At 33.6% G+C, this 14,369-nt stretch overlaps 2 protein-coding genes across 5 annotated transcripts; one reads left to right on the plus strand and one right to left on the minus strand.

Moving 5' to 3' along the window:
• Nucleotides 1-1,817: 1,817 nt before the first annotated feature.
• Nucleotides 1,818-9,470, minus strand: LOC113853279 (sodium/hydrogen exchanger 6-like). 3 transcript variants are annotated; one of them, XM_027483831.1, is made up of 22 exons: nt 9,097-9,470; nt 8,972-9,023; nt 8,818-8,877; nt 8,497-8,521; nt 8,327-8,412; nt 8,095-8,206; nt 7,467-7,529; nt 7,286-7,305; nt 7,103-7,197; nt 6,921-6,949; nt 6,792-6,823; nt 6,639-6,686; nt 6,471-6,531; nt 6,296-6,393; nt 6,126-6,201; nt 5,998-6,017; nt 5,724-5,821; nt 5,480-5,589; nt 4,501-4,605; nt 3,107-3,204; nt 2,933-3,012; nt 1,818-2,299 (listed from the first exon to the last, which is right to left on the minus strand). In XM_027483831.1, the coding sequence occupies exons 1-22, from the start codon at nt 9,278-9,280 to the stop codon at nt 2,241-2,243; spliced, it is 1,611 nt and encodes a 536-aa protein (XP_027339632.1). In that variant the 5' UTR covers nt 9,281-9,470; the 3' UTR covers nt 1,818-2,240. The 3 variants fall into 3 exon arrangements, with proteins under 3 accessions (XP_027339632.1, XP_027339633.1, XP_027339631.1); XM_027483832.1 differs by having other exon boundaries at nt 1,847-2,299; nt 4,516-4,605; XM_027483830.1 differs by lacking the exon at nt 1,818-2,299 and having other exon boundaries at nt 2,358-3,012.
• Nucleotides 9,471-10,158: 688 nt separating this feature from the next.
• LOC113852854 (pentatricopeptide repeat-containing protein At5g66500, mitochondrial) lies at nt 10,159-13,018 on the plus strand. Of its 2 annotated transcripts, none has more exons than XM_027483240.1 (4): nt 10,159-11,932; nt 12,345-12,502; nt 12,583-12,780; nt 12,913-13,018. In XM_027483240.1, exon 1 carries the CDS (start codon nt 10,234-10,236, stop codon nt 11,776-11,778), a length of 1,545 nt encoding a protein of 514 aa, XP_027339041.1. In that variant the 5' UTR covers nt 10,159-10,233; the 3' UTR covers nt 11,779-11,932; nt 12,345-12,502; nt 12,583-12,780; nt 12,913-13,018. The 2 variants fall into 2 exon arrangements, with proteins under 2 accessions (XP_027339041.1, XP_027339042.1); XM_027483241.1 differs by having other exon boundaries at nt 12,345-12,497.
• Nucleotides 13,019-14,369: the final 1,351 nt, after the last annotated feature.

The raw sequence follows: 14,369 nt of genomic DNA on the forward strand, positions 1-14,369 counted from the left end.
TTGGGTGAGCCTATATCTTGAAGACACAGAAATTGAAGGAGTGGGAGTGTCAGGCCTAGAAACACAAGGTGTGGCATTAACTTTGGAATTGCTATTGCCACTACCAATTCCAATTCTGCCAGAACATGACTTTGAAGGGTGTGGTGGAGCCTGTTCATTTCCATTGTTCTCTTTGAAAAGTTTCACTGCACGATGTTTCCTCTGAGAAACAAAACATCCCATTGGGAATGGGGTTTCTGAATTCTCATCGGTGCCAGAATCAGCCTCCGTCCGCGGCCGCCGATTGATGGTGGGGGACATGAACCGGGAGCTGACTTCCCGTACCCTTGGACGGCGGTGATGAGTCGACGGCGGAGGCATCGGCGGAGCACCAGAGTAATCAGGGTTGTGTTCTTGCGTGGTGTCGGTGGCGCAAATTTGCACGTGCACCATTGCCCCAAATGGATGAAAGCAATAAAAACGGAATCTTTGAGAGGAGAGCAATGGTGGGTGTGGGTGAATCGGAAGGGATCGAAGGTTTTGAGTGATAGAAGGTGATGGAAGAAGAAGAAGAAGAAGGGTTTGGTTCTGAGATGTGTTGTGTGTTGGAATGGAATGGAAGGAGAAGTAGCCGTTGGGGTGTGTGGGTTTACGTTGTAACGGTCTAATTTCAAAAATCGATGAAGGTTTTTTTTTTTTTTTTTCTTTATATGTTTTATATTACCTTGCAAATGCGCTCTCATTTATTATTTATCATACACCATAGTAAATAATGTCACTTGCTTCTCGTCTACCTTCTCTATATTATAATACCAATTTCTAAACTTTTAATTTTTATAAGGTTATATATAATAATTTTTTAAATTACATAATTTAATATATTGATAATATTAAATAATATAATTTTATAAAAAAAAATGTTATATATAATTATTTTGTTGTGTATAATATTGTACAGATTAAAAAAATTGATTATAATAATACATATATTTAAATTGCTATGATAAATCACTGCAGTGATAATATGTTCATATAACAATAATTATAATTATAACAGGAAAAAAAAGAAAATAACATAATATTTAGATATAATAAAAAATATTTACATGATAAAAACAATATATATAATGCAAATTACTAAAGGATAAAATATTTATTTAGTAACTATTAATGCTATTAAATAAATATTTAATTTTTAAAAAATAATTAATGTGTGATAATTTAAATAACATCAACTGACTTAATATTATAGTTAACAATCTCTATATAATTAATATCATAAAAATAAGAAGATTTATATATGTGCATTGCTGGTTTTTAGTCTAGTTTTATATTTAGGAGAGGAATAGAGGAGCCTTTTGCTTTGTTGGCTTTGGCTCGTTTATAAATCGATTAAGGTATTTTACCATTTTGGTGTGATAAGTTAATTAATTATTTGAAAGTGTAATTTAACATATTTACCAAAAATAGGGCAATGAATGTGAAGTATGACATGTTATGTATGAGAAATATATATTTTTTTGTCAACAGAGATATCAATTATAAATGGATTTGTTTCTTCTTTGGGCCTTAATTCCACAATAGTTCTTGCTTTTTCGGTCCAATAACAATTCTAACCTGAGGGCAAGTGTAATGTAATATTGGTTTAGCATTTGGTTCAGCAAATTTATGACCAAAAAACAAATGCCTTTTTCAATATAAGTACCCAAAAAGACAAATTACCTACTTAAGCTCTTTTTTAACCACAATCGGTTTTGCAAGATCAAGGTTATTTAAAATCACATTGTACGCTCAAACGCAAATATATTGTGCCAAATGACGCAACGAAATATTTAATACGAAGAAAATACTGTATTCAGTAACTACTTGAACGATCAATTCACTACCTGAATAAAGTAAATTTATCCATGATCCATAATTGTAGTTAAGATGAAGTAAACACTTTCAGAACTCAATAGAAACTATACCAAGAAAACCTTTAAAAACGTCAACGTCAAAATACATGTGTGGTTAGATCCAAATTATAATCCTCCAACCTCATGGCAGAGGCATACATCAATTTGCATGGAATGCTAACCCTGCCGTGTTGATGTCGCCCAAGCTAACGAGACTTGCCAAGAGATTCTCAATCTCACAACTTGGAATGCAGGAGGTAAATTTGATTCCTGTATTGTGCCAAATCCTACGAGCTGTCTATAAATTCCATGATTGAAGTTATATACAAAGGGGACTCACTTAACGTGTATTTTTTTTGGAACAAATCATGATGAATAATGGTTCTGGCCGTGAAAACCCGATCTTGTAGAAGTAAAAGGCTCGGCTGTTGAGATCAAGAATTACAAATTGCAGTGATACAATGTCAAAACAAAATTCCTTCACGGCCACACTTAAGACAATCATTCATAAAGTTTAAGTATAATACATCCAAGAACATTAATGAAAAATAATCATTAGAAACGCTACTTGAAATATTCCATGAAAATTGCAAGCCAACTCCCGATGAGCAAATAATCTATTTGTGTATATTTATTTTATGGGTCAAAGAAAGTTGTCGGTTCACAAGCCTCGAGTAGAGACTTCTAACGGTTCCAGAAAACTATACAGCTTTTCCTTCAAACTTACTTCCTAGAGACATGATCTTAAATACTTGAAAACAGGGATGTCACTTCAACTTCTTTAACAAGGATGCCACTTCAACAATCAGTACAATGACTCATGCTCATTTTTAAACAGAGATTCTCTCCTGCTGTTTACTTTTTATTTTATGTTAATCTTAGATTAATTTTATACATTATATTATAGTTATGCTATGATATTTAAAATTTGTCATATCTATGTCTGTTTGTATCAAACTGTATTTGTGTCAGACCCATGCTTCCTAGTCTACCAATTTACTTCATCAATTCTTCGACAAGAATAAAACTAAGTAAGTTAAATTTAAAATAAAACTTACCTTCATCATCTTCATCTCCATTTTGACTTGTAAAGAATGGGGTGAGGTAGTTTTTATCCAATGCTGTAAAAGATGCAGCACTGCAATGAAAAAGTAAACAGAAATTAGATTGGCAACATTATCAAGAAAAATATATATTTAACCATATTTAATGTTTCAGGACGCAGACAATACCTCTTGTGAAATTCTTTTAGCTTCATCTTGATTTTGTTGCCTGATGATGATTCTTCATCGTAAGAAGGAGCAATATATCCATGGTTTCCATCGAAATTCTAGCAAAAGAAACCAAAAATATTAGCTAAAAGAGAAACAGACAAAAACATGTTAGGTAGATTCATTCTGTTAAATATTATCCATTGTCAGGATCATTGGGAATGTCACAATTGGGTTTTTAATTTGGAAGTTAACAAACATTTTGATGAGAAAAATTCATAACAGGACACAGATTCTTGAAACTCAAAATCATATATGAGATTTGCATATGTTTTTGAAGCATGTTTTGCTCACCATCAGGTGAGCCTGGGATAATTACATCAGATAATCGTGTCTCTAATTCATATAGGTATGGACTTTTTTCTCCCTCTCTAATCAAGTGATTGATAACAGTACTTTTACATGCAATTCAAAAACATAATCACAAGTTCAATTGCATGCTTCCACTTCTTTCTGCACCAAATATAGCCTAATTATTTGTAGCAAGAAAACATTTGACAACGAGCCTTGGTGAAACAGTAAGGTTGCTTAGGTCACAAGTTCAAATCTCAGAAATAGTGCCTCTAATTTTATGGGGATATATATATTATTTTTATTTTTTGGGGGGTGGGGCAGGGCTCATACATCTAACCTCCCTATGAACCTCTCTCGCAAGGCCACCCCTTTTTATATACCAAAAACATTTTTCCCCACAAAAGGAAAAGTTATTTCAAGACAGTTACAAACTAGACCCACCCATATCTTAGACTCCTAGTTAAGCAGAAGTCACTTCCTGGCTCCTGCATGCTTCTACAATTTAAGAAAGCAAAAGAGCCTAATCTTGCATATTAAGAACTATCAGTATATGACAAAACCAAAAGGAAATATGCACAATAGCAGAAGTTACAATTAAATTATACGGCCAAGTTATTACTACAGATGAATCCAAGTTATATTTTAACAAGAACATGTAAACAATGCTTAAAATAAAACAATCATGGAATAAATTAAACAACAGCACAAAGCATTCTCATATGTGATGTGAGCATATGTAACACAAGTTTTTTGCCTTCAATATGAACAACTCATGCTTGTTATGGTTTACTTCTTTCTTTCAAACATTCAGCAATGACACAATATATCAACATCTCTTAAACAGGACTGTATAATCTTGGAAATATGATCTTGGAGCAAGCTTGTGAAAGAGAAACTTTTAAGCACAGATCATATTCGTATTTGATAATTCATCTCCCAAATATTAACGATGGCTGTTGCTTCTAAATGCAAATTTCAAGGTAAAAGACATATAAGAAACTTCATAGAAGTAGAGCACACAAAGCTAAGTCTTAAACTGCATTATTTGTTGCAAAACTTACTGTCATGGTACCAACTGAAGCCAAAGGACTATCATTATGACTGTCCCCACCAACAACATCTAGAGCTTCCAGCATGGTACCTGTTGAACCACCAATCAGCAATACCTGAAAAATTAAGTTTCATATTGAAATTACTGCTCAACTATTGTGATTAAACAAAATATGGGGGAAAAGGTCCAGAGCCAAATAAGAAAATTATACGAATAGGACAATACTACCAGTGAATTATCCTTTTAACAAATAGCACTTCTGTATTCTTTTATGATAAATCACATAACACAATATCCTCCAGCTATAATTTAGTCACCATTTACAAATCTAAATCTGTGTCAAATGAGATTCCTGAATGGCACATGTATCAGTTCATACCACAAGACTGGTAGCTGACTTATTGATCACTTAAAATTGGATTCAAAGATCTTTCACTCGTTGTAACTTGTAAGATTCCTTAAAAGAGGTTGAGATTATGCCAATTTCACATTTTCTTTTATTTGAAGTGAATTTTTCTACTGCCTCCTCTTTGTATTTTGTCTCAGCAATTATTTGCTTTAATCTCTTTTTGGAATACAATCCTCAATTTTTTTTTCAGTATATCCCTCTGTATTTGGATTTTAACTAAACTTCGCTATTGTGTCCTTTATATATTTTATTCACTCAATTCTTTTTCATCTCTTGTTGGACACATATACAGCATTCATTTCTTGCTCAATCTTCTTTCCCTTTGTGAAGTAATATTTTCTTCAATATGTGCTCCTCCAACTTTCTCCTGAACCAATCTGCGCCCAATCTTATGTCCACTCATCCAACTCAATATTGTCACCTTCCCTACTCTCAGTTTTTGTTCTTGTTGATACATGGTGTGTGAAAATAATATTTACATTTTAAATGATGTACAACATAGCCAAGTACCTCACACTACCAATCTATATTTATTTTTATAATGATTAGCTTCACTACAGAACAACAAGAGCACACCTACCGTCAAAACAACTATTGCTGTAGTGGCGGTGAAGATGGTCTGTCCATGTCCTTCTGGAAGATCATGAATTGATTGCAAAGCAAGCGCAAAAGCCATTGCACCTCGAAGCCCTGTTCATGTTCAAAAGGTGCAAAACTTAGGCATTATAGAATACACCAAAGGCAAGAAGCAGTTTGTTTAGTTGACAGAACTAATCCATCCTCCCACAGCAAAGTCAATGATTTTGTGTTGCTTTATCCCTTACCACTATACCAAAGTGCCTTCTGATGTTTTGCAGGTATGTTTCGATGAGACGGTCTGACCAGATTGACCAAATAAGCACAAGAGAAGACATTTGCCGCCCTGCATGCCCCAACAATCTAGTTTACAACTTCCAAGAGAAAAGTGAAAGCAAAGCTTTAAAAATGTGTGAAGTGTTTGCAAATCTTTATATACTGTCAATAAACTATTCAAAAAGCCTGAAATGAGCATCTTCCAGTGTATCAAACACTTATAATGATAGCAATCAGTACAATTACCTTGCAATTCCAATGAATATCTTAAGTGGTTATCACATGAGTTAAGGAAGAGCACCAAAAAGAACATAAAACATTAAGCTGATACAAATCATAACACTTCAATTTTATGAGCCAGAAAGAAAGGATACAATGGAGAAGAATATAAATCCAACATGTGACCAGCTATGTTGTTCCATAGCAATATCAAAGCCCATGTATATAAATCTGTACAACATAAGACAAAAAGTGTGTAGGCACTATTATATAGAGGAAATGTTTCATATGACAGTGTAAATATGACAATTGAAATCCTCCTTACACAAATGTTTCAGCTAAAGAAGATATCAACTCGAAAAAAGCAGAGACAAATCTTTGCGAACTTTGTGACAAATTTGAAAATGTATAATGCTTCATAACCTAAAAAAAATCAAAATATTCATAAAGATGTCTTGAAACAGACAGAAATAACACAGAAAAATGTAGTATGCACTTACTATTCCTGTGAACAGTATTGATACAATACCAGACAGGCCAAGGCCCTCAGCAAGCATGTACCTGAAAAAAAAAGTTTTTACATCCTAATTTGCACTGTGAATGGAAGAACTTATGAATGGCAATATCATGAAAAAGTTATGAAGAAATGGTCCAGGAAGACATCTTACGAGAAATATGGGAAAAGAACAAAAAGACAACTCTCCAAGTTCTGAAGGCTGAATGGAACCATAAAATTCTTCAATCAGTATTTTCCAAATTCCAACCATGACATGTACACCAAATGAAAAATCTCCCAAAGAAAACTAATATTAAATACTTACTTGTCAATATCCAATCCTGCATACTTAAATAGGTTCTGATAGTCAAGGGTTTACAATAAATTTTGAATTTCAAGTCTCTCAAGATTTATAGTGCATATATGTAGGCCAAGAACAGATTTAAAAGGATATTAAAGCAGAAATAAATCCAACTCCAACACCTGCAGAGCCACCACAAGAATCCAAATTAGGAATACTGAAAGTATAACAATTCATAAACCATAACAATACAGAATAACATCTAAGACATAAAGTTAATAAAATAAAACAAGTTCTTTAGTCCACCTAAACAGAACATTAGGAAAAGTACTGACCTGCAGACATTGACCCAAAAAAAGTCTCCAAAAATCGAACAATAACCATGAATAAATTTTGTCCAGATGGATGAGCTCTAACTGATGACATTGTCCTGAAAATTACATGCTTAGTTAAAAAGTTAACCTTAATGATATTGGGCTAGTTAAGATAAAAACAATATACTCCAAAAGTTCAGGTACCTGTACAAAGAAATTGCCATCTGCCCATAAAGCATGAGAGAGGTTAGGACAAAAGAAATAACAAATAGAATGTGAGAAAAATAAAGGAAAAGATCATCCAATTAACACCATCTATCCTTAAACAGCATATGCAGTGCAGCATTAAGAAAAGCTTGTAGATTCTCGAGCAACAGAAACTTACTGCATCATTCAAAACAGATTCTCCAAAAACCAATGCATATAGATTGACATCTGTGCCCAGCTCCTGCGAATAAATTAGGACAAATTCCAAGTTGGAAACAGAGTGAACCAGATGCTATATATTTATTATACATTTAGAACTCAGAACTACCATGAAGGACAATAAAAGACAAGCTTGTATAAAAATGGAAAAGCACAAACCCCCAGTGTGATTCATAACTTGGCCATCTTATCCAGTTATGAGTTGATGATTTAGAATATTAGAGATTTGTCAAACTTAAATTTTCCCAATTAGGGCATTATGTTATTTTTCCTGTTACATGCATTATTAACAAAAACTACTGATATTTTTTGTCATTTATAATTTATTTATGTCATTATAGCAGATCTTATGATAATCTAAACCAAAGCTTCAATTTCTCTGAAAAATGTAGCAGCTGAAACACAAGCAACAAACAAGCAGACACTGGATCAGTCCTGCTTATAGACACCCTACTGCCTTTATATTGGACATGCATTTTGGGTATGAGAGCATTATGGATAACCTTGGATGTCACATGTGTATGGACTAATGAAGTAGAGATATAAGAGGGATAATTACAAAAATAATATGTTAAAAGGTAAATCACCTGAAATATGGACAAAACAGTAACAGGATCAGTTGCTGATATGAGAGCACCAAACATCAGGCACTCAACGAATGGGAGCCTATACATGAGGAAGAGCAACCCACCAAGATAGCTGCATCATAGATAAGCAATGAATTCAAAATTCCTACTAAACCACCATAATAAAACACATGTATTAAGTATCAACTGTAAAAATAACAATTCAAAAAAGGGATGGAAAAAAAACACTTACACCAAGACACCCGTTACAACTGAAGCTAGAAAGGTACCAAAAATAGCAAATGTCACAATCGCTCCAAAATTTGAGAAAAAGGGTTTCTGTGCAAACACCACACCAAGTCAAAATGCATCCAAAAGAATAAAGTACAAGTCCAAAACAGAGAACACTAAGCAGGGACTTACAGGTGCAAGACTGAACCCAGACTGAGTAAGAACTAAGAAGTCAAGAAGAAAACACGTGACAGTGCAGCAATCAAATAATTAAATATGGCTTTTTCAACGTGTGCCCAATGACACACAATACAAATAAATAAACAGTAAGTTTTCATGAGAAAATATAACCTCAATGTTATCAATGAATTAAATTCTGCAATTTCACATGATTTCCAATAAAACATACTATACATATGTTCTTGTTGGGTGATCTTAGCTACACATTAAAAAACTGAATTCAATAATGAAAAGTAAAGAGGGAAAAATAACAGTGTTTATTAGTGAGGATATAATATGATGGGAGGTAACAGGAACAGAAAGAAAAATTCCTCGTGAAAATTGAACCACGCCCTGTAGAAAATTGGCAATCCAAAAGTAAGCTCCACAAATAAACCAAAATAAACAAATATCGAGAATGATGATTGACGAAAAATTAGGAAAAAACCTGATACTAGTTTCCGTGTCTGAAATGTTAGCTAATATGCCAACAATTAGACCTGCAGAGTAATGAAAATGGGAAATTAGGTTAAGAAGTGGAGAAAGGAGAAGTTTGAAAGAGAAGGGGAGTACCTATGAGAAGGGAAGCACTGGCTTCGGGGATGATGTAAATCTTCTTGCGACGGAGAACGTGGCCGAGAACGAAAGACAAGACCAACATCATGATCTGAAGAAGGATTCCGACGCCGGCGGCTTGTTGCTCCTTGCCGGGAGCCCGGCGAGTATCAGCCGGAGAAATATCAGTCTCCGACGCCATTAGCGTTACCGTTATCGGAAGCAATCGAATGCTTCCGATTGCAATTGGATTGGATCGTGAGGTTCTTCACAAATCAGAAGATAAATGGTCTTCTTCTCTTCGTTTCGATTAGATTCTCTCTTTCTCTCTGCTTAATGCTTATTCCCTTCCAATTTCAATTCTGTTTCTCTTCTTTGACTCTACAGCATGAAATACTTAGTAAAAGTAAAACTAAAACAATAATCTTTGAATTTGTCAAATAATTAAAAAATAAAAAAATACTAATATTTTTTCATATTTTAGTGTATTGTAATATAATTTTTAATAAAATTATTTTCAATTCCGCAATAATATTTAATTTAATAATGATAATTTTTTTCTTAACAATAATGATAATTTTCAAAACATTATCATATGTGTAATGATATAAAATAAATTATTTATACGATAAAAGATTTTACAATATTTTTATAAAAATAATATTAATGGTATAAAAAATTATAAAAATACCATGAAAATTATAAATTCACCTAAACTAGCTAAATTTTCTCAACCAAAATATAGAAAATCCAAATCATTCCTTCACCCAAAAAAAAATAAAAAAATTCTCTCCACATCTTATTGGTTATATCATTTTGTCAAAAGCACATGACAAAATTTGCTTATTGAACTCTTCTAAAATTAGTAGGTTAAAATTATACATAAACTAGATAAATTTTATCTATAAATCGTTTACAATCCACCCAAAAATACATACAATAAAGTATATATTAATAATTTTATCAATTTCAATTTTAAAAATTAAATATGAATATCTTAAAATAAAAAATATTTATTATGTTAGATCCATAAACTAAGTGGAATGATTAGTAGAGTGATTTAAGCCCGGGTTGCATTTTTGTGTTTGATCGATCTATTCATGAAAGATTACTGTGTTGGAAATTAGAGCCATGCTAGTGCACTAACAGCATTCAATGAAGATGTTCCAGCGGCCATTAATGGAGAAGTTGAAAGAGACAACGAAGCTCGACATTTGCCAAATTAACTACCTCATCACCTCGTACGTTCGCCGAGGTAACCCTTTCTCTGCATGGGCCCTCTTTCGTTCTGTGCGTTGCGTGCGCTCCGACGTTGATGCTTATACTTTCACCTCTGTCTTGCGTGCTTGTTCTCTTTTAGTTGTCTCTGAAGTTGGGAAACAAGTTCATGCCCAAATGATTAAAACCGGTGCTGATTCTGGAATCGTCGCAAAAACCGCGCTTTTGGACATGTATTCGAGATATGGGTATTTGGATGAGTCCTTGAAGGTGTTTGAAGAAATGGGCCACAAAGATGTTGTTGCTTGGAATGCTTTGCTTTCGTGTTTTTTAAGGTGTGATCTTCCTGTTGAGGCCGTTCGGGTTCTGAGTGTGATGGGGAGGGAGAATGTTGAGTTCAGTGAGTTTACCTTGTGTTCTGTGTTGAAATGTTGTGCTTCTTTGAAGGCATTGGAGCTTGGGAGGCAGGTTCATGGTTTGGTGGTGTGTATGGGGCGTGACTTGGTTGTTTTGAGCACTGCTCTTATTGATTTTTATTCCAGTGTTGGGTGTATTGATGATGCTTTCAGAGTCTTTTATAGTTTGAAGGGTTGGAAAGATGATATGATGTATAATTCGTTTGTTTCTGGGTGTGTTAGGAATAGGAGATACGATGAGGCATTCAAAGCTATGAGCTTGATGAAGCCTAATGTTGTTGCACTAACCAGTGCTCTCGTGGGGTGCTCTGAGAATTTGGATTTGTGGGTAGGGAAACAGATACACTGTGTTGCAATTCGTCAGGGCTTTACTTTCGAGTCCCAACTTTGCAATGCCTTGTTGGATATGTATGCAAAATGTGGGAGGATGTCGCATGCCCGGTTATTTTTTGACGGAATTTGCAAGAAGGATGTGATTTCCTGGACTTGTATGATTGATGCCTATGGAAGAAATGGGCAAGGGCGTGAAGCTGTTGAGTTGTTTCAGACGATGAGGGAGGATGGAAGTAAGGTGTTGCCAAATTCTGTGACTTTTTTGTCTGTTTTATCGGCTTGTGGTCACTCTGGACTGGTGGAGGAAGGCAAAAAATGTTTCAAATTGTTGAGGGAGAAATATGGTCTTGAACCAGATCCAGAGCACTGTGCTTCTTACATAGATATCTTAGGGCGAGCAGGTAATATAGAAGAAGTATGGTCTACATACCACAATATGATTGAGCAGGGTACTAGGCCTACTGCAGGAGTATGGATAGCATTGCTGAATGCTTGCTGTCTTAATCAGGATTTTGAAAGAGGTGAATTTGCTGCAAAGCGTCTCTTGCAGTTGGAACCCAATAAAGCTAGCAATATTGTTCTTGTATCAAATTTTTATGCAGCCATTGGCAAGTGGGATTATGTTGATGAACTAAGAAGGATCATGAGGACAAAAGGGTTGGTAAAGGAAGCTGGGAATAGCTGGATCAATATTCCAGGCTTCAATCAACATGCCAGGTCCCTATCTGCTTGATTTTTTGGCTAGATAACCAGGAAGTGGGGCTTCACTGCTGTTAGGTGAATTCTGGTTTCCTTGCCAAGCTCAAAGCATTCAGTAGCTACATTAACCTGGCATTCTCTACGTACAAAGCCAGTGTATATCTACTCCTCATTCTTTTAGATCACAGGTTAGTATCGGGTGTTGACAAGAGTCAACCAGGAAGTATCTCTTTTCTCCAAAACATCTTATCTTATCATTCCTCCAACTTGTTAGATGTGATTCATATGATTTGATTCATGATCAATTCATCAATGACATATTCTGAAATGGTTCAGTTGTTTGTGATTATGTCTGATATGTAGAGAGGAATGTACATTAGTGCGGCATGTCAAATATAATAATCAATATTCAATTTTTTTTAACTGTACAAAGTTGTTCGCCCAGAATTAATGCTGGCCATTGCTTTTGTGTGTTTGCTTCATTACTTTTATGATTTCATTTATATAATTATTGTTGTTTACTTATTATTTATACATTTGTTAGCTTGTGGTATTCATAATTACAAATTTACAGTTAACATGTGAACTTGAACTGTGCAGGGGCTATGCTGGGACGTTAAGAAGGCAATAGGTAACAGTCAGAATTGAAGAATATTAGATCCAATTGCCCTAATTGGTCTTGGAATAAGACCTGAATCAAAATAGAAACTAAACTACACAGATGTTTCTTAACCAATTTCTGGAAGGGAGCTTGTAAGGTCTCCATCTAATGCTTTGACACCACGAGTTTATGACCCTTTCATTTGTGTTTTAATGAAATATGATGAATCGTTCACAGGTTTTGCAGTTATTGGGCACTCATTGTTTCATTGTCTTGATGAATTGTTTGCCTTAGGAATTGGCAGAAGAGGCATCTAAAATTGCTTCCAAGTATAGCTGTAATTTTACAGCTACAAAATCAAATGAAGAGCAATACATTAAGCAATTGAAACAGGAGCCTCCGCAATTAGCTGAAAAAATGTTTGACTTTTGACAGGTAATTGATTGAATTATTGCTTCTTTCCATTTTGGCTACTACTCAGAAGAATGGTCAATCTAAAATGAGAAATTGTCTTCTGTTTTTCTATCCTTGTTTTTGTTTTGAAAATCTTTGTGAACCAGCGACCAGTGTTCTTTTGGGGTCTTTGCAACATGCAGATCCGTGACTAGGATGTGGTTACATCACAAGGGGAAAAACTAGCAAGAAATAACCTTATTTGTGTAAGCATCAAGAACAGTTTATTGTTGTTGAAATTGAATGTGTTGGCTGATAGAGAATGCTCTCTATTCTAACCAAACTAAATTTTGTTTAATTGTGACTTTCTTTGATTCTTTTATGATATATTTGTATACTGTGTTGAAGATTTTTAAAAATAAAACAAAGTTTTATCTTTTTCTTAATTTTTTTTTATGGTTGACACTTGTCTGTCATTCAACACGAGACCAAAGAATAACAGAGTGTCGATCTCTTGAATGATGGGAATAATGTAATGTGAAATTTTTTTATATTCCAAACTTCCAATTATCTTAGGCCAACGCTGATTCCATTCGATAAGATTGGATTGGATTCGATTATTCCCTTCACTGATCAAGAAAAGTAATTAATTTTTGTTTAATTTGGTTGAGATTTTAATTTAATTAATTTTTTTAAAAAAATACTTAAGTTATGCTTGACTAAAATATTTTGTTAGAACTAAGACGGTTGATCCTTAAGAATATTGATGTATGAAAAATATAAAAATACTGATGAAATTTATGCTATTTAATGAGTTTGTTAAGTGATTCAGTTTTAACTTAAAAAATAAAACAATTCAAGGCATTATCTCTAACATTGACAAGGGTTTGCAACTCAATAAAATGAAGACATATAAGCATGCAAAATGGAAGATACTACCTAATACGTTGTGATTGAAAAGTCATTGTAACATTTTTTTTAGTCAAACTTTTTTGAAAATCTTTAGACATTGTTTAAATTTTTCATCTTTGTAATTTTTTTTTGGAGAACGAAACACTTTATTATGTATAAATATTTCATAGTGAAAACAGTGATAGTTGTCAAAGATCCAATGTAATTCTATAGTTGTAGAATGATACAATATAACTTTTGATATTCATTTCTCTTAAAAATTGTATTTATTTATCTGCACTAATAAAAATGAGCTCTTGAATTGAAACTTATTTTTGTAATATTATCTCTATGTTATTGAATACATTGTCCATTACTTGAATTAATGGTTACTTAACAAAATTCAGTTTGCAAGAAATTTAAAAAGAAAGAAAACTTGATTCAATACCTCTTTTTGTTTTATGTTGTTAATTAATTTCATATTTGAAAATTTTTATTGAGAATTTTTTTATGAAATAAATTAAAATCACTAAAAAGGACAGCAATTTGTGAGTTTGAGGCAATAAGATGACAAAATTATATGTATTCGCCTGTGTAAAATCTCTTACCTATGCATATTTGCGAGTTTGTCGTTAACGGGTGAGATGGGTATTGGATTATATATATTATTACCACGTAAACTTGATCTGTGCTTTAGCTATTTCACAGGGCTTTTGATATATGCTTACTTAAGATTGTGC

Source organism: Abrus precatorius, unplaced genomic scaffold, assembly GCF_003935025.1.
Source record: "Abrus precatorius isolate BTA unplaced genomic scaffold, Abrus_2018 Scaffold10, whole genome shotgun sequence".
Classification (NCBI taxonomy): Eukaryota; Viridiplantae; Streptophyta; class Magnoliopsida; order Fabales; family Fabaceae; genus Abrus; species Abrus precatorius.